The sequence below is a fragment of the Saccostrea cucullata genome, unplaced genomic scaffold (genome assembly GCF_032062105.1).
Source record: "Saccostrea cucullata isolate Sc308-1 unplaced genomic scaffold, CSIRO_AGI_Scuc_v1 ctg3566, whole genome shotgun sequence".
Taxonomy (NCBI): Eukaryota; Metazoa; Mollusca; class Bivalvia; order Ostreida; family Ostreidae; genus Saccostrea; species Saccostrea cuccullata.
In genome coordinates, this window is record NW_026932994.1 from 32,459 (window position 1) to 53,458 (window position 21,000).

The 21,000-nt window shown below is 35.2% G+C and overlaps 3 protein-coding genes across 3 annotated transcripts; all 3 read right to left on the reverse strand.

The window, feature by feature from the left end:
- Positions 1-2,496: 2,496 nt before the first annotated feature.
- Positions 2,497-3,867, reverse strand: LOC134236818 (short-chain collagen C4-like). The gene is made up of 3 exons (XM_062718955.1): positions 3,570-3,867; positions 3,139-3,204; positions 2,497-2,989 (listed from the first exon to the last, which is right to left on the reverse strand). Exons 1-3 carry the CDS (start codon positions 3,865-3,867, stop codon positions 2,523-2,525), a joined length of 831 nt encoding a protein of 276 aa, XP_062574939.1. The 3' UTR covers positions 2,497-2,522.
- A 1,124-nt stretch (positions 3,868-4,991) lies between these two features.
- On the reverse strand, positions 4,992-11,114 carry LOC134236823 (mucin-2-like). Its single transcript, XM_062718959.1, has 6 exons — positions 11,029-11,114; positions 9,301-9,396; positions 8,921-8,986; positions 6,043-8,367; positions 5,372-5,464; positions 4,992-5,074 (listed from the first exon to the last, which is right to left on the reverse strand). The coding sequence occupies exons 1-6, from the start codon at positions 11,093-11,095 to the stop codon at positions 5,052-5,054; spliced, it is 2,670 nt and encodes an 889-aa protein (XP_062574943.1). The 5' UTR covers positions 11,096-11,114; the 3' UTR covers positions 4,992-5,051.
- A 5,553-nt stretch (positions 11,115-16,667) lies between these two features.
- LOC134236819 (uncharacterized) lies at positions 16,668-20,259 on the reverse strand (the record flags this gene model as incomplete). Its single annotated transcript, XM_062718956.1, has 8 exons — positions 16,668-16,756; positions 16,885-17,031; positions 17,132-17,293; positions 17,439-17,555; positions 17,885-18,775; positions 19,160-19,279; positions 19,638-19,898; positions 20,155-20,259. Coding segments are annotated over 8 exons (1,892 nt in total), but the record flags the coding sequence as incomplete, so codon positions are not given.
- Positions 20,260-21,000: the final 741 nt, after the last annotated feature.

Here is a 21,000-nt window from a genome sequence, read left to right on the forward strand (position 1 = left end):
CTGGATACCACCAACCTTGACCTTTTGACCTTGACCTTGGAGATTTACGTAATATTGAAAAAACTTTAACCTTGGCAATAACTTTTGATCAGCAAGGGCTAGAGCTTTCATACTTCACATATGTAATCCTTGTGAAAAGACACTTCATTGGATACTAAGACCTTTCATTCGATATCAAGACCTTTGACCCTTTGACCTAGACCTTAGAGTTAACCTTGGCCATAACTTGTGAACGGTTAGGGCTAGAGCTTCCATACTTCACATATATCTTTTTTGTAACAAGAGCATTTATTGGATACCACCAACCTTGACATTTTGACCTTGACCTTGGAGGTTTTCGGACTTATGAAAAAACATTAACCTTGGCAATAACTTTTGAAGAGTAAGGGCTAGGGCTTTCATACTTCACATATGTAATTCTTGTGACAAGACCTTTCATTCAATACAAAAAACTTTGAAATTCTGACCTTGATCTTGGAGTTTAACGTTCTAATATAATCTTTTTAACCTTTGCCATAACTTTTGAATGGTTAGGGTTAGGGCTTCCATACTTCAAACATGTGATCTCTGTGGAAAGACCTTTCATTGGATACCAATAACCTCGACCTTCTGACCTTGATCTTGAAGATTTCTGTACTTATGAAAAAAATTTAGCCTTGCCATAACTTGGGAACAGATGGTGATAGGGCTTTCATGTTTTACAATTGTATTTCCATTTAGGAGACCCTACTTTGGGTACCAATATATTAAATTTGCATTTAAGAAAAGTTTAATCTTCACAGTGTTGCCATACGGGGGCATCAGTGTTTCACAAACACATCTTGTTTATGACATAACTTGCCTACGTCACAGTGAGTTACGTCCAAAACGTATAACTCTGCTTGACGTTAACTTTTAAAATATGCGATATTTAAAGCATTTTTTTTTGAAGGAAAAAAAAACCCGTCTCATTGTCTACATTGAAATTAAATTATACGGAATGAAGCTTATTTCAACTTATGTTATACAATATAACATAACTTGGGGCAGTTTACGCTTCTTAATAAACCGCTTTGCCTTCAAATAAGCTTCATTCCTTAATTAATATATTTAACATCCTTGGACTCATTGGTTCTCGAGATGACGTTTTATAAAAAGCTTTATACGAATTGATCAAGCTATTTCTTAATTAATAAGAAATGAATTCAATTTCACAGAAAGCGTTCTCTTAAGATTAAAAAACTTAAATTTAAAATTACATATTAAAAAATAATCAAAATTTTCTTCAAGAAGTTAAAATATTTAACATTTATTCTTAAAGATTCCATGTTTCCTTTTTTATCAATTGTCTGAACATCTTGTTTGAGACACACCCACTCTGAATACATGGCTGTTCAGATAGAGAGGAGGAGACTATATAAGTATCTTTGTTTCTTACCTGTACTAGAATGTGTCAGTTTACTAATGGAAGCCTCGGCTTGGTTAAGTTTGCTTGTCATACTCTGGACTTTTTGCTCTAACTGTTGGAGGCGCTGTTCAAACAAGGCTGGGTCATTTAGTAGAATCCGTCCGTCACGAAACTTTCCCTCCTCATCGATATGACTTGACGTTATTTCTCCAGTCGCATACGAAACAATAAATACTAAAATGGAAGTTGATTATTTCTTATCTTACAATCAAAGAACAATGTCATATACTTACAGATAGTAGTCGCTAGTTTAGTGGGAAATACATACCACTTTTATCGAATGTGTCTTCCATCAATTCACAACCTACGGTCAATAAATCCAAGCACGGGTCAATAAATCCACAGAGGGGTCAATAAATCAAAAACACGCACTCATTAAATTTAATGGAATGAATTTAATTTTTGATGGAATCTTTGTTTTATAATATTAATTGGAAAATTTTCACTTTTCACTTTTTACACAACCATTCACCAAGATAAATTAAAGACCAGGCTTTTTGAAATCATTGACAGCTGCTTTTTCAATAAAAATGGAACTCGTAAATATTCTTACCTGGTCATTGGTCATTTAAAAAATTATTTCGTTAAAACACATTTTGATTGCACACACAAGTACTCTGAAGTTGACATAAAAAATGTGCTTGAGTTTCTTATTGACCATATCTACTTTGTTTTTGGAGATCAGGTCTTCCAACAATCTATTGGAATCCCAATGGGTATTAATTGCGCTCCGTTATTAGCAGACCTATTTCTGTATTCATCTGAAGCAGGGATCCTAAATAACCTGATCTCAAAAGACGTTTTTCTGCTGATGCGGTAGTGTGTCTTTGTATTTTATGCAGCTTAAGATACGAAGAACTCAAAAATCTGTTTGATTGGTTTCTTATACGTTAACTTTCACAATAACAATGATTAATTTCTGGCATCTAAAAAAAGTTTATTAGTGATTTATCAGTGATTGTCTTATGTAACAGTAAAAAATAAACAAATATAAATTACTTTTTACAATTTGAAAATTAAAATTGAAGGGATAAAATAGAAAATACGCTTTAATTTATTTTTTCATGCAACAACTTTACTTGGAACAAACGACACATGTGATTGGTTTTCCGTTTTCATATGGCGGGCATTTCAGACTTCCACAATGCGTACGCACACCATACATCAAAAAACTGTGTTCGTCATTTTCTGAACCAGCATCCATAAACTCAACGTTTTCATCGACACATATGTAAGTTGTAGTATGCGCATGTGAGACTGCGTTTGCTGATAAATATCCATGATACTGTTCTTTCCATCCTGGTAGACATCTATTTCTTCCAGGGATCATTAACAAACTAGCGTCATTTATAGGTGAACAGACGGCGCATGGCACGTCCTTGTCTAAACTTCCAGTTCCCCAGAAGTGGTCCTGGTACTCTGCACCTCTGATTTCAGCCATGAAGCCTTCAGGTTTGTTAGAGCCCCAGATAACGTCATGCACCATACATAATGGGTTAGCAGCGCCCCCTGTCTGGGAATAAGCTGAGCCACCTACCTGACCTGTACAAGATAAAGATAACCCTGATGAAATAATTTCTTGCAAATTTTATTTATTTTTAAAATCATAATCCTACTTCATGTGGCTTTAAACTTCAACTTGTAAGGAAAAAATTTTTCTTACTTGAGATATGCGATGAGTTTGCTCTTACCTGTATAGATCAAGGTCGCATTGGCTCCACATCCGTGTTTGCCCCACCTCACGTAAGTAGGTTTCCCTGAGTAGAGTGGCAGAAAATCAATTTTAATTTGCAAAATACCTTTTTACACATGCAAACACACAATATTTTATGTAGGATTTGAAACGTTGCGAATTTATAATTAAACCATATTTTCAACTCAACCGCAAGCTAACAAGCCTACTTCTATTAAAATAACTTTGAAAAATGTGATATAAAAGAAGTATCATAACTTGGGAACCAGTTCAGTTATACAATTTTTAAAGCCGAAAGTTTCAAAGGAATCCCCTTCTCATTCCTAACGAAAAAAAAAATTGAAGCCTTGCCCTTGTTTCGTTTTTTAACCCTCTTCGAGATATCACTTGTGTTTCAAGAAAACAATCACGTATTTTGTTTGCATTTACCTGTACTGGAAGACGTCAGTTTACTAATGGCCGCCTCTGCTTGGTGAAGTTTGCTGGTCACATCTCGAAGGTTTTGCGTGGTTTGATGTAGTTCTGACGTCAAGCTCTGGATTTCTGACGTCATACTTTGGATTTTGTGATCCATCTGCTGAAGTCTCTGGTCAAACAGGGAGGGATCATTTAACAGAATGCGCTTGTCACGAGTTTTATCCTCTTCAGATACATCATTTAACGCCCGTATTCCGACTTGATGCCAACCAATCACTACTATGATGTAAGTTATTCTAAACGTCAACATTTTATACTCTTATTCAGTCGCGTCACTTTCACCAATTCCTTATCTTCAAATCATTGTCCAGGGTTTTATAGACAGTATAGATAAAGTATTGATAGTGCGATACTAGTATTTCATATTGCAAAATATTCGTTACTTTTAATCATAAGCTTAAAAAAGGATGTACATTAAAACGAGAAAAAAAAATAATAAGAAACTTTAACATGGTAGATAGCTGATGGTACCAATATAGGTTTCTGGAGGTAACGCTGATAAGAAACGGAGAACATATGTGTATGTTTCCTTTTTGAGTAAATTTGCCAAGGATAGGTTAGTACGAGTGTCCTTTTCCCATGGTTATGTTCCCTATTCGTGAACATGAAGGTTTGTTGTCTTGGGGATACCAGAAATTTGGTGTTGCTAGTAAAATCGGAAATACTTTTCCGGGTCAAATTTCTTGAAATAATAAAATCAGAGAAGGTATAAATTATGTATTTTTAAAAATTAATCATTGCTTTTTATAAAAGATTTGATTGTCATTTTTATTCTAAATATTCCTGGACATAGAAATTTGATCCCATGATTTCTGATTCAAAATATACAGGCATCTGATGTTTTGGAGGTCCGTGTTTGCTCTGCTTTTGTTTTGTATTGTTTTATGGACTTTAATATTGAATACAGTTTATTATCTCCATATCCTTCATTATATAAACTTTCTGTAAAACAAGACAGGTCGTTTTATAACAAACGATCAATAATGAGCAGGCGCATAGAAAAAGGGACGGGGCTCTCTCCAGTGTTCACTGAAAGGTGATTACATTTATTTATAGCATCAAATAAGGGTTCTTTATAGAAGTAAACGTATAAAATTTGGTATATAAAAATTGAATCATACCCCCTAACCTTTTTTGGGTTTTAATTTTTTTTCATTCAAGTTGATCCCCCTCCTGCTACTCTAACAACGAGATTCGTCCCTCATTATTGTTTTATCGACAAAACAATTAGATTTAGATAAATGAAATCTCAGCCACAAACTTACTCAGGTACAATATACTATAGGGTTCTACCACTTGCATCCAACATAGATAGAAAACGTCAACAATTTATTTTTCAAGCATTTATTTTTGTTTTTAAACAGTCAAGTTGGTAACAGTCAGTAGTGTATTATTGTGATCTTTATGACTAGATGTATCACACGAAGTGGCATTTCAACCGGAAGTAGGCGGTGTCACTGAAAACAAAGAACCAGTACAGTCATCAACAATTATAGCAGAAAGAAATTTTACTGAATCATATTATTTCACTACTTTGATTGTAAGCCATCTAACAATAACACGTTGGCAATATACGTTTTTCAATCTGTCTGTTTGTCTGCCTGAACCGAGATTTTTGCAAATGTAAGGTCAAAGTTTACTTACAACCACAGGTTGAAGACACAGATAGGACGAAAGGTAATTTTGTCAAATTTTAATTACTATCACACAGTAGTAGTCACAGACAAAAGTTAAAGGGGTCAAAGTTTACTTACTGCCACACAGGTTGTAGTCACAGATAGGACAAAAGGTCACCATATCAAAGCTTCCACAAGCTACCGGACAATTAGTTGGGAAAGGTGGACAACCTGTAAAAAAAGTAGAGATTTTCCCAATAAAAAGTAAGATGACCAAAAAAAAAATTCATATGGAACAAACTGTTGATAAATTCCTTTCAAGGTGTGATGACAGGTCTAGCTTATGTTTTTAAAATTGAATGCTTAAAATTGTTTATATCTATCCCTTATATTGCTGGATGTTTCTGCAAAAATCAGCAACTTATATAGATGCTTTGAATCGTTTCTATCGTTTTCCTGAGGTGTCGTGCCGTGTTTTGCAATTGGATGTTCAATGTACGTTTGAGCTCGAATACTGCTTTTTATCTCCAAATACCTCACTGTGTTTTGCTTTTTTTGGTTGAAGTTAGTACTTGTGATTTTGTGCTGTATCTCTCTTTTTGTGTTGATATGTATACATTGTGCTTTATTTGTACAATGACTTTTGATTCAGAAGACTTGTAAGCTTTCAGAGTTATAATTATGCGCTCTTTTTCAGTTAATAAAGTCGTACTTAAAGTATAGAAGACTTTGTTGTTGTTGTTTTTGTTGTTGATCAAAGCACTTGATTTCCTAATCTAACTGTTCCGTTTTTTTTACCTGTGACTTACCTGTAGTTGTAGGCATTCCTGTTGTTGATGTCTTGACTGTTGTTGTTTTCAATGAAGGCGGCACAGTTATTTTTTGTGTTGTTTTTAATTCTGGCGGCATGGTTATCTTAATTGTAGTGGTTGTCGGTGTTGTTGTCGTTGTCGGTGTTGTTGTCGTGGTCGGTGTTGTTGTCGTAGTTCGTGTTGTTGTAGTTGTTGGTGTTGTTGTCGTGGTCGGTGTTGTTGTAGTTGTCGGTGTTGTCGTTGTGGTTGGTGTTGTTGTCGTAGTTGGAGTTGTTGTCATGGTTGGAGTTGTTGTCGTGGTTGGAGTTGTTGTCGTAGTTGGTGTTGTCGTGGTCGTGGGAGTTGTTGTCGTGGTCGGTGTTGTCGTCGTTGTTGGTGTTGTCGTCGTTGCTGGTGTTGTCGTCGTTGTTGGTGTCGTCGTCGTCGTTGGAGTTGTTGGGGTAGTCGTTGTTTTTAGGGTTGTTGTTTTTGCGGGAGTGGTCGTTGTTTTGAGGGTAGTTGTTTTGTGGAAGTTGCTGCTAGATGAGTGGTTCGTTTGGGTCTGGCTGTTGTTTGTATTGTTGGTACTACTCGAATTGTTACTATTATTAGAAGTGTTCATGGTGTTAGAGGTGGAGGTATTTGACGAGGTCTTGGAAGTTGTGGAATTATTAGAGTTGCTTTTGGAATTATTCACGTTGTTTTGTGAGTTATTGCTTGAAGTGTTAGAATTGCTTGAAGAGTTAGTTTTAGAGTTGTTAATGTTATTAGAGGAATTTTTGCTGGAAGTATTCATGGAATTAGAGGAGTTGTTATTAGAATTGCTGACTGTGTTAGAGTTGCTGTTTTTCGAACTATTCATGTTATTTGAAGTGTTATTTTTCGAGGTATTCATGTTATTTGAGATGTTATTGCTGGAAGTGTTAGTAATGGTCGAGGAATTATTCGAAGTGTTCGAACTGCTCGATGAGTTTTTGTTGGACGTGTTCGTGCTATTGGAAGAATTATTGTTTCCGGAGATGTTATTTTTAGATGACCCGTTATTCGAGCTGTTACTGTTAGTATTGGAACTGCTATTCTGCGTGTTGTTGTTGTGAGAAGAACTGCTATTTGAGAAGTTATTCTGTGAGGAGCCGTTATTTGTAGTATAGCTGTTTGAGTGTGAGTAGTGCTGACTGCTGTTGGACGTATTGTGAGAACTGTGATGACCATGGCCGTGAGGAAGGCTGCTGTTGGAATTGCTGCCATTTTGTGAGGAACTAGTGCTGCTACTACTGCTGGAGGAGGAGCTGCTCTGGGATGAGCTGCTGTTAGAGAAATTGTTGCTATGAGAACTGGTGCCATTGTGAGGATGTTTGTTGTGGTGGTGGTTGTTGCCATGATGGTGGTTGCTGTTGGTCGTATTTTGGTTGCCACTGTTGCTCGAGAAACTGCTTGAAGAGGAACTACTGCTAGAGGAGGAACTGCTGCTAGAATAGCTAGAGCTAGAGGAACTGCTACTGGTGAAGGTGTTGCTATGAGAGGAAGTGTTGTTTGTGAAACTGCTGCTGTGATTTGAATTGTTGTTTGAGGAATTATCATGTTTAGAATTGCCGCCATTAGAGTGATTGTTTTTAGAGGAGTTGCTCTCTTGTGAAGTACTCGAGGTTGCTGAATTTTTCGCTGAGGAGGAAGCGGCGGTAGATGTTGCGCTTATTTTAGAGGTTGTGCTCTTCTGAATAGGAGTAGTGGTTGTGGTGTGATGGGGCCGTGATTTTGTCGAGGTACTGGGCTTTGTTGTAGTGGTTGTTGTTGTAGTCAGGTGTAGTCTTTTAGTTGGTTCAGTCTTTACAGTAGACGTTGGTTTTTTTGTAGTAGTAGTAGTAACTTTAGTCGTAGTGGCTTTGGAGGTTGTAGAAGTAGTTGAGGTAGGAGTAGTTTTTGTTGTAGAAGATACTGTTGTAGTTGGGTTTGTTTTTGTCATAGTTTTCTCTGTTGGGGTGGTTTGAGGGGTGGTGGTAGTTGTTTGAGGCGTGGACGTAGTGGTTTGAGGGGTAGACGTAGTTGTTTGAGGGGTGGTGGTAGTTGGTATGGGGGTGGTTTCCGGAGTTGTCACAGTTGTACTAGTGGTAGAATGAGTACCATGATGAGCGGGGTCTTTACATGGACATGGGACATTTTCTGTCGTCGTTTCTGGAGGGTTCGTTGTTGTAGTTACAGGGGGAGGGGTAGAAGATGGGGGAGAATTTGTCATAGCCATAGGGTTCCAGCCGATAGGCATTGGTTCTCTCTGTCCACAAGTAGAACAGCCACTGTTAGGAATATTCAGCATCAACTGAAGCATGATGCCTTTGTCCTTGCAATCTACGTAAAAATCAAAATATTAAGGCATTATAAGAAATGTATAGAAATAACAAACAGTATTCAAGCTCAAAGTTTCATTCAATAAATACAGATCAGTGGCAGAGCAAATGCGGACTTTTCAAACATAAAAGGTGCCATTCCCATGCCTGCTCGTTTTCGTTTTATTAAAATTTAAGCCAATGATTAACTTTCAGATAACAGACATTGGAATTGAAAAATGACATTATGGTTTACAAATTAAGCAACTACAACACGTTCTTGATTTACCGTGTTATATAAATTACTATGTGAGGTGATTTCTTAAAAGTTAATAAGATACAGATATATGCGTGACACTCTAGTTTGTATGGAATATGGGTATTGTGAGGACCTAACACACAAAGAATTTTGTTAGACATATGTTTTTTTAGTTTTACATGATATACATGTATTGCATTTCTTTATATACAGGAAAAGGATTAGATACAATAATAGTTGTTAAGATGTGTTATTTCATTGTTTCAAATGCATAAGTATTTCTTTTCTTTTGACAAGAGATGAAGTGAACTCTTACTTTCCTTTACTGGACTGACATACTGCGGTACAGATGCACCGGAACCCATCTGTTGTTTGTCCTCCCCTTTAGAAATGTAAAAAAGAAAATCAGAATATATTAAAAACGAACTTTTAAAATTCCAAGAAGAGGCATTTAAATCAGGCCAATCTATTTCTATTTCTATTGTGTTTTCTTCTCTATGAAAATTTGCATAATATAGATATGAAGAAATAAACTCATTCTTGCAGAACTATTTCATCATTTCTTCATAATTAAAAAAAATCTATAAATTTTGCGCTACACACAGCCAACAATTAGTAGAATGATAACAAAAGCCAAAAGTTAAATCGTATTTCACGTTAGGCCAGTTAAAAATGTCTAGCAAAAGTAGTACTTACCCGTACAAACAAAACATCCGGACGAGAAGTCGTATTTCACGTTAGGGCAGTTAACGCTGACTGGAGCACATCCACCTTGTCTAGACAGAGTAAATCCTGGAATTATAGAATTTTTCATATTTAAAAGATAAATCTAATGAATAGCAATCAGGTTCCTAACTAACTCTTCAGTTGGGATACGGTGCCTAGGAGGAGTGAGCATCCCCTGTTGTCCGGTGACAACAGTCGTGAGGCCTATATTGACAGGACAGACACAACATTCCAGTGTTGAATTCGATTACAAATTAAAGCATAACCATTGCTATTTAATAGGTTTTTCAAATATGACCCTTTGATTCTGTACGTTATTTATGCATCCGATGTCTTACAAAATGTGCCCATCAAACGAGGTTAACTTTTCTCTGATGTAAAAATATTTATCAGTAGCCTGTCTTTGTTTTGTTGATTGATTAATTGTAGTTGGGTCATGCTCTTGGGTAAAAATATTAAAAGTAAACATTGATGAATCAAAGAAAAATAAATAATAACAACGAAGGAAAGGGGCACCTCTGAATGATAGCTATCATCTTAGTTAAAAAGAAATTAGTCTATTTGAGTTTTAGCGCCGAATCAAGAAAATAGGTAAATTTAACTTATACTAGACTATTCTGGAGTCAAATGAAACATATGGAGATAATGAAAATATTCAAGATCAAAAGTTCATAAATCAAACAAAATGGGAGCAGAGCAAAAACTGATCTCCAAAACATCGGAGGTGGGATCAGGTGCCATTTAGGATTGAGCATCCCCTGCTGACTGGTCACACCCGCCGTGTGCTCCTTATCATGATCGGGGAATAAGGGAAAATCCGTCGTCAATTCAGTGTATAAATAAAGGACTTGCAATGATTATGAAAAACATCAGTCAGTATTTGACTCAATGATCAATGAGTAATTGTATTTCCTGACAAGGTCATCGTATCGACCATAGAACTTACAAAATGATGACTTTAAACGAGACTGCTGAAATTCTTGTTTCATCAACTTGTTTGTCAAATATTTACAAGGTAAACTGAGCATGTAATTCGTAAGCAATTAAACAGATAGCTGTGGTTAAGGATTCAATATGCAATTTAGAAAACACATTTAACATGACATACAAAGAAAACTTAAGGACACGCGAAGGATTAAAAAAGGTGATCAGCATCTATTTAATACAACTTGTCATCTTCTCTATAACAAGATGCAAGACTAATTAAAAAAAGGGAAATTGTATCCAATGAAAAGGAAAATTACGAGTATTTCGAAAAGAATCAAGAGACAAGAAATAAAATAAAATTAATTAAAATTAACGTCGGATATTGTCGGGAATCAAAGAAGCTAACGTCCTAATTAAAAACTAAACTATCAATCAACACATATTGATAGTTTGTTCATCCCTCCATCAACAATAAATAAGCTTTAAAACCAAGATTGAGCAAATTTAAGGAATTAGTCATAACATGTTTACATCAACCACTAAACAAAGGGTAAAGAAGATCAGAGACCCAAAGATAATGCCATTAGTAGACACTTTTGTATTGGGTGTTCTGTAACCGGAATACAGTGACCAACTGAGTAACCAATGTAAAACTCCAATAGAAAAATAATGAATTCTCCCCTTACGTCTAGTACTCTGTTTACGGAATACACTAACCACTAGAATTACCAATGTAAGACTCCAGTAGACAAATAATGAATTCTCCCTTACCTCTCGTGTTTTGTATCCGGAATACACTAACCACGAGAATTACCAATGTGAGACTCCAGAGGGACATGATGAAGGGTTAGCGGTATCTATCGAGTGACACCGTTCCTCCATAAGGGTCAGGTCTTATGGCGGTAAGATGGCGGTATCAGGCGCGCGCCAGTACGCTATGCCCCCTACCTATTGATACGGCGTCTTGATAAAGAGACCAGCTGTTTAATGTGATATAAAGCACTTACTGGTCATTTGGTGGACTGGTCGAAAGTTAAAAACATATTATCAAGTTCGAAGAAATAAAATTGTTAATATATATTAATAATATAGTCGGTACATTGATCTTATGAAATGCAATCTATCATAATGTCAATTTCTAATGAAATATTGCATATCAGCTACATTCTCTTTTATTCTTAGATATATAAGCATATGAGATCTTGAATAAAATTCAATAAATCACACATTAATACTTCAACCGAGTTTTTGTTTAATGAGTTATAATTAGGTAATCAGGCGACAAGGGATATTCATTCCTTCATTGCACCTGATTCCGCTTTTGTTTTTGAAGGCACATTCTTTGTAAATGTAAATCATATAAAGTACCATGTTATCTAATCGCTAGAGGGCCAAAGGTCTTCAATCGGTCTTCTGATAAACAGTGCGACCAATCACTTCTATTTTAAGCCTCTGTGTAAACTGTATATGAAGTGAAAGCATTAGATTCTAATTAAAGGTCATCGTGACTTTCGTTTTGGTTCAACACTCTGAGTGCCGAAAATGCTAGGACTATAAAAATTTGATGCTTCATCGCCACTTTTTTCTTTAAAAAATCAGATTAAAACTTACTTCAAACTTAATTTCTTATCAGGTCTCATTATTTAGTTGTATCTTAAAGGAACTTGGATAAGTTTTTACCCAACTCATTCTTTCATGTATACATCATGTCCTTAAATGAAACATATGGGGATAACGAACAGTATTCAAAATCAAAATGTCCCTTAAAGAGTACAATATAGAAGCAGAGCCAACACAGACTTCCAAAACATCGGAGAAGGGATCTGGTGCCCTGGAGGAGTAAGCATCCATTGCCGACCGGTCACATCGTGTGATTCTTGTTATAATCGGCAAATAATGGAAAAAATCGTCGTCAATTCAGTGAATGAACAATCGACTAACATTTAGTATAAAAAAAGTCAGTCAGCATTGACTTAATGATGAATTGTATTTGATGATAATATCCTTTGATCCACCATAGAATTTACGAAATGACGACTTCAAACGAGACTGCTGATATTCTTGTTTTATCAACTTGTTTGTCCATAATTCACCTCGGTTTAGAAATCGTTCAGACGTATACCATGCTCTTGCGTATCAAATCAACTGAGATATATATACTCCGTATGCAGGTGTTGAAGATATATTGCTGCATAAGTAAGGGAAGTTTACGATAGAAAAGGTAAAGTCATCAAGTTTATCATTGATCTTGGTTGTTAAATCACCATTAACGTCTTTTTCAAGTAAAATATCCAAATATGAAAAAGATGTGTCCGACTCTGCAGTATCGTTTATCTCAAACTCACTGGGATATCGTATTGACATCATAATGTAAATTGTTAATTGCATTTACGTCGTCGATATAGCTTAATGTCGAGTTAAAGGCCAAAGCCTAGGCTTTCGTATAAATTATGCCTCATTTGAATACAAAAATAGGTCTGCAAGTAACAGGGTGCAGAATGTTTCCAACAATAAATGGATTGAAATAATTCAGCGAATGACTAATGACCAGGTAAATAAATTTATGAATGCCAATTTTTATTTAAAAAGCACCTGTCAATGATATCAAAAAGCATGGAATTTAATTTATTGTGTGGAATTGTTGTGTATAAAGTTGAAAAGTCATAAGTTTTTAAGCTGTTGATTTTCCTGAAATCTTGTGATTTCAAATTGTATAAAAGTTTCATGGAAGATTTAAATATCTAAATCTATATCTGATTTATATACCTTTTCTTTAATATATTGTTGCACAGTACTTTTGAAGTTTTTTTTTCATTCACAAATGTAAATATTATAGTGAGGAGTAAAGAAAGAGGCTTGGCTGAACATTTATTGGAACTCACTCTGTATCATTGTTAAGATTCTTTTCATGGTTTGGAATTTTATATATAAATGATAGTTTGAATTCATTCTGGTTCTTATAATATTAAAAATATACAAAATTAACAGGTTTCTTAAAAATTTCCTCCTTAGTGAGGGAACAATAAGTATAGTTAGGATTACCACTTGCAGTATTAAATCCAAGTTCCTTCAAAGTACAAGTTATATAGTTAGCCATGTAAGTAATGGTTGTAAGCCGAAAACTGTCCATTATGTCAGATATTAGACGACCCGAGGCGCCTTAGCGCCATGGAGAGTCTAATATTTATCCGCATTGCGACATTTTTTTTATATATATATACTACGCATGCGTAAAAGTTAGTTCTAAATTCTTGACAATTTATTCATTTTATAACGCAACGACCACTGAAGACGACAGATATTTTAACTTTGAAAAAAAGACCTTCAGCATCGGGTGTTTTGACGATGCCATTTATCGATTTCACCAAAATGCTTCAGTTCAAGTTTTCTACTGTGAAATCTGGATATATATTCCTATGTTTCGGAATTTGCAAGAAACAGTTTCTCATTCACAGGTAATTTTTCTAAAGCAACAGAATTTCAAGGATTTTACTCCAACCACTCTTCAAGCATTTTTATGAAATTGGGAGATTATTTCTGAATTTTTTATTGCAACAGTTTCTCTTCTGTTCGCAGGTTTTAAACTCGGATTGATTTTACTCCAGCCACTCCTTAAAACAACGGGAGAAACTCGCTCAAACAACGCGGGACTAGGTGGACAAACGGAATTCCGTAAGAGAATTTTGTGTTAAAGGTGGAAAAAATGGATATTTAGATAAGCAACAAGCCTAAGGTTGTGTGTAAGAAAACGCATGCTTCTGAGTCTTCTTTTGTTTCCCTTGGATTCTATATATGTTCCGTGGAAAAATCATCGTAAAATACATCCAACTATAGCAATGACGGAGAACTTAGAAAATTTATGATCGGAGCCGCGGATGCGTCTACAATAATGAATTTAATGCGAGACATTCAATTCACTGTGGATAATTTGTGCCATTTCCAGTAGGATTTTTGTGAAATATTAGCATTTAACGCCACAAATTTCGTACATTATTCATATTTAATTGTTTGATTTGTCATTGCCTTTTAAGTGAAGTTTATTTATTTGCCTTGGCCTTTGTTTTCATTTCAATTTTACCTGTACCTGTCGAATAGGTTGAATCTTATTGGACACCTACAGGTAACTTATTAGACGAGTGCAGGACAATAACGAATTTATTGAACAAGAATTAACAAAAGATGACGTCACAAAAATGATTTAATGATATAATATAATCAGCCTCACAAATGTTGTTACCTGCTTTCTCAGTACGTACTGATTATGTAATCCATCTAGTTCTTTTTTCCCTTCTGGATTATTGAATACAGAATTCTAATTTTTATTGACAAAATAGAATTATCAGGTAAATTTAAATGTTTGTATAAAAGCTGCTGACCCTCATGATTTATTTGAAATCGATGACCTGATGTTGTTTTTTTTAAAATGATCCCCTGGTTACACCAACATAAGCAAGTCCAAACAGATTACATTCTAGCCCGTAGACAACATTAGAAGATTTGTAGTACAGATTTTCGTAGTTCAGATTTTTGATATCAAGAAGATCTATCCAATTAGATTACTGGTGAAAGAAGTGTTTGTATTCATGCAAGATATGAAAATAAAGAACAGTATTTAATCTCAAAATTCCAAAACCAGTACAAAATGAGATCAAAGCAAACATCAGGGATGGGGTCAGGTCCCATGAAGGTGTGAGCATCCCCTTCTGACCGGTCACATCCGCCGTGTGCTCCTTGTTATGATCGGAAAATAACGAGAAAATCCGTCTACAATTCAGTGTGTAGATAATGGACTAACAATTGGTATGAAAAATGTCAGTCAGCATTTGCCAATGATAATTTGCTGACAAGGTCAAAAATTCGTCGTCAGTTCAGTGTGTAGATAATGGATAACAATTAGTATGAAAAACGTCAGTCAGCATTTGATTCAATGATAATTTGCTGACAAGGTCATTGTATCTACAATAAACCTAGTCTGCTCTGGAGAAACAGAACAATCTTAACTTACAGACTTAAAATATCTTCTTACCAATTAGTCTCCCAGTGATAGGTACATGTACATTCAGTGATATTCAAGTAATTATAACAAAAATTTAGTGAAATTACTAATAAAATAACAGTATTTAAGTTCATAGTTCATTCAAAGAACAAAAATAAAGATCAGAGTAAAAACAGACTTTTAATACAGGTGACTTTCAGGAATCATCCCCTGCCGACCGGTCAACCCTGTTATGTGCTCATTGTCATAATCGAGTGAATAGAAAAATCTGTTGACAACTCAGTGTGAAGACAGTCACGGTGGCCTTACAATTTGTATGAAAAAAAAGTTAGTCAACATAAGTCTATTAATAGAACCTTAAAACTTTATTTTCAGTACTTTGTATTTTTGCAGCCTTAAAGGATATATTTAGAAATACGTGATAATATATATTGGGATTTTGGATCATTTTTTTTATGAAAAGCGAGATTCAAAAAATTCTATTTTCGATGCTTAATCCATCGTCGCAAACCACGGCCAAAATGTACGATCTTCTCCCATTCTCGCCGTGGTTGAACGAGGAGAGAATTCTTCGTAGCTCATTAAAATATTGACCAATGCGAGTAAAGCATGGTCGGAAGATGAACTTTATCGCAACCTTTCAATATCCAATCGCAGTAAAGGAAATATTTCTTGTATACTGTTGACGTCAGTTGTGATTTCAATTGCGATGGAAACAAAACTTGCCACTGACTGAATATGACGTCATAATAGAGAGGCGTAAATATTCAAGATTACGACACTTTTTGTGATCAAGCAGCCACGGGTAGGAGGGAGCTATATGCGAACTCCGGACCGTGGCTTGAGACGATGTGCTTAATCAAGAGGCACATTTCAATCAAACAGAAAAATAGACATTTATAATCATTCGTCATGGACACACAAAACATCAACTCAGTTGCCATGGACACACAAAACATAATCACGTCTTACCTTAGAAGGATTGTACAAATATTTATGGTACCACTGCAATATCAAGATGAGCTATCCATAAAAATGTCTGAAGCAAATATTTATATATAGCACTCCAAACAGTATAGTGACTTTAAAGTAATGATTTCTCTAGATGTAATTCAATGGTTGTCCAAAGTTGTATCTTGAACGTGCAATTTACACTGATACTCACGTGAGATAATGGTACCAGCTGTCTGGCTTGTTTAACTTTCAAGGAGACTGTTTGATAAGCACTGTGAAAGCGTGAACAAATTTAATATTTAAAACACATAAAATGCCTTTTTGGTTGTTCGCTGAAAATGAGTTCATTCATTATCCGTTATTTATTTTCAGTAGCCCCCCAACAAAAATGAAATTTAACGAAGCAGTTAAACAACAAAAATTAAAAGTCCACAATGTTTACTTTTCCGCTATTTTTATTCTAGTGATTATCACAAAAACAATATGCGCAGTAATTTTTATCAAATTTGAGACATCTTTGTGGACAACCTCGTTCTACTGCTGGACAAACTGAAAGAGAAAGTGAAAATAGAAATGATAGAAACAGAAACAAAAAACCGTTTTAGTGCACTGGAACCTTTGAACGATATCTATTTTATATATATGAGAATGCATATAACGAAGTATTATTAACATACCATTTTCTTTATCAGGTGTATTCGTTTGGCTATCCGAAACTATTTCTGTTTTGCTTTCTATTGTACAAACGCATTTTGGACAAAAATTTTGATCAAGCTTCAAACACGAAGATTCACAATTTCGAATTTCCTCTGTTATCTTACAGACTGCAAAATACAGGAAGAACAGAAATAAGCCCAGGGGGAAGCATAAAACATGTATAAGTTCTGTGAAAAAAAAGGACACAAAAAGGAAACATATTAGTACCCATTTGAGATGATGTTGGTGCTGTCTCTGTACTAACGTTTGAAGTAATGGCCTCAGTTGTTACTTTGTGTGTCTGTCTGTGAGTACAGGCGCATACGGGACACAAGGCATCAGTCAAAGTTATGCAGTCACTTGGACAGCTAGCATCTAGCGGTGCGCATTCTTAATTTGAAAAAAAAACATGTAATTTCTGACATAATTCTGGTACAATTATTAGATTAAACTTCTTCAAATTTCATTTTTTTTAATCTATTGGATATTTTAATGGATTTTGATGCAATAAAATCATTACCAGTGTGTGACATACTTATATCGGGGTCAGTGGCTTTAAAGGTTTTATTAGAACAGCCACATACAGGGCAGTGTGAGACTGGGTCAATCACGTGACACTCAAGAGGACACGAGGCTCCAACGTCAGCACAATCTGTTAAATAAAAAAAATATATAAAACTGTGTTGTAGTACCACGAAAAAAAAAAAAACTTTATATTTCAAATACCTCGCCGATGGAATACATAACGATTGCAATAAATGACATGGAATACATAACGCTTGAAATAAATGATATGGAAAACATTCTTGAAACATTTTTTTTTGTAATTATTCCGATTCAAAAATCGGTTTTTATAAAATAGAGGTTTCTTACATGAGCTGCTCTATGGAAAAAAATTAATAAGTAAATTTAATTTTAGTAAACATTTAAACATGTAAATTTTTTTTTTTATACTTTTACTCTTTATGTTAAGCTGCTTACTTTTTCCGATACTTTGCCCTCTTTCTGTGTTTTCAGTTTCCTGAGATTTCCCAGACATATATGATACTGGAGGCACTAGAGTTGTCTCCAGTTTTACGTCAGATGAAACGTTTTGAAGACCCGTCACTGGATGTAATGATAGAATGTGCGCTTGTTGAAGTGATGTTTCTGAGGTATTGACTTTATGACCCTTCTCTGATCCGTGTATCATTGGTTCTGTATTATCCATGTTATGTAGATCTCCATTGTTTTCCTCCGAATGATCTTGACCTCCAACGTGAGCTAAAGTGTACAGCACCTCTTGAAGTGATTGATGTTTCTTCATTCCGTCAATTAGAATCCTAAATAAATCCGCTCCTGTTAGATCCATTAAACTTTTTGCACTAGGGTTACTCCCGGTTCTGTTAGTTTCGGTTAACACAGTCAAGCTGGACTTTGAGTCCACATTTCCGCCAATTTTCTCGGGTGTGTTCCCATTTTGACCTTTATTGTTTAAAGTGCCCTTTTGAATATTTCCTTCAGACGTCAATAATGAATTTGTACCAGTCTGTTCTGAAGGTTGGTTCTGGTTTATTTTGATAGCGTTATTCTGATTGGTTGATTGTGTTGAGGTAATAGTTTGACTCTGGTTTATTTTGATACCATTATTTTGATTGGTTGATTTTGATGAGGTTACTTCTGTTGAGGTAGACAGGATTGATGACGTTTTCTGGGAAGGAACAGTTGACGCTGTTGCCTGTTTACTTATGAGAGTTACCGGGCCTTGGGATGATGTACTTTTAGTCATGGTAGATGGCGCTGCAGTAGAGGTAGTAGATATCCTCTCGGTAGGTGGCGCAGTTATTGGCACTTGTAGGGACGATGATGTGCTTTTAGCTGTCGATGTTTGAACTGTCAGAACAAAGTATATAAATTTTATATATTATAGTGTTTTTCACAAACACATCTTGTTTTACTCAATATTTCTCATAAATGTCTACCATAGAGGTGAAAAGTAACCGGTTTATAGCGTCAACTGGTTATAATGTTAACCGGTTTATAGCGTCAACTGGTTAAAATGTTAACCGGTTTATAGCGTCAGCTGGTTAAAATGTTAACCGGTCTATAGCGTCAGCTGGTTAAAATGTTAACCGGTTTATAGCGTCAACTGGTTAAAATGTTAACCGGTTTATAGCGTCACCTGGTTAAAATGTTAACCCGTTTATAGCGTCAACTGCAGCTGGTTAAAATGTTAACCGGTTTATAGCGTCAGCTGGTTAAAATGTTACCATCTACCTTCACAATCACAACGGAAACATCCGCTAAAACCGTCTGTCTTCCAGCACTGTCCCGGGCATGCATAGTTCAGCTCCGGGCACCTTCCTGGTAAAGCAAGGCCAGCAGGTCTGTAAAACTCTTCAAACAGTTTTTAAATAAAATCAATGTTCTTCAAAATCAATTGTTAAAAAAAAAACTGTAATATAAAAGCTTCGACATTTAAACATGATAATTTGAGAGAACGGGGTATTAGAGATACCTTCAAAGCGGATTACTGTTAATGGGTGGACCTTTTGAAGAACAAATATTATCAGAAAAAATATATATGACACTTAAACAGGCTACTGATCCGTAATTATAATTTCTAATTTATGTAAAAAATAAAAGCACTAAAAAAAGATCAATTCCTGAAATCAATCAGAAAAAGAGTATTAACAAGACCATCAACATTTACTAAAGCAAACTGAATAGTTCATATGCTTCACAGAGATTATACCTTTAAAGTCGGGTTCGAGATACTGCCCCTTTTGTTCGATAGAGGACGCTGCACCCATCATAGGCCCACCAAACGAATTAGCGCCAAATGTTCCCATGCCTAGACTCATCCACGGGGACTGAGCGGAAGTCTGTTTTTGTTCATTCGAAGGGTGACTTGACCCCATGTTTCCGGTGAGATATCTACTTCCTGTTTGATAAATCGGGTCATAATCGTGCTTCATTTGTTGTATAGCTCCTTCCATATACGTGTTCATGGAATCTGTTTCAGGGGTAAAATGGTAGCATCAACGTGAAATATATGAACATTGCAGTTGTTTGGACAAAAAAACCCCTAATGTTTCTTTACATAGCAAAAAAATAGGTAAACTCGAATTTTCAACTGTTGGGCTAAGATGCCCCCTCTAAATCATATATATGGTCTTTCGGCCCGGGTCCGACGCCTGAGACAGCATGTACATTTATCTATCGCAGTGTAATTAAGTTTGATGATTATTTCCCTAACATTCGACTTTTACCTCCACACTCGCAGATATAGCATCCATCTTTCACCTTTAAACAAAACTGGGGACACATCACAACCGCCTCACATTTCGAGGTCTTCCGCCGAAACAAAATACTTCCTGTCAATAACGAAAATGAAATTCTTCGTTGATATATATATCGCAGAAACATTGTCAACTCGGCGTTAAACAATATATAATCAATCAGTATATATCGCCAGACAATATATACAAGTATTCAAATTGTAATCTTAGTTTATTTCTAAAATAATACAATATCAATAAAACAATATAAAATTCAAAAGAGAATTTAAAAAAAAAACAAATTAAAATAATAAATAAATCTTATCTTCCTACTATGTGATTCTGCATATCACTCACTCATAATAAAACATTAAAAAATAATTGTAGGAAAAAAAGCAATCTTAGTTTCCTTCATTTGATTTGCTAAATAATGCCTTAAATCGATTTAAAGCTACCTGTCCTTAACAACTACCGCAAATTAATGATATATTGATGCAATCTTAAAAACATTTATTTGGATGCTTTCATATTTTTTCCACAGAAATTCTAATTCTCAATTTCACTGCAAAATATTTGAAAAAAATTCACAAACCTTCTAAAGGTGGAAGCAGAATACACAAAAGGCCAAAAGTAACAGTCCACATCATGAAAATGTAGTCGTTAGTAAAACTTCCCCCTAGCCTCAAGCATATATTTTCATCCAAATTGGGGGGAATTCTCTTTCATAACATGTTTTCAAACAAAATTTAAGTTAAAACATCTTGACTGACTTCTTTAAAAAGAATACTGTATTAGGATTCTATGTTTAGTAATGATAATACACGAAAATTTGATAAA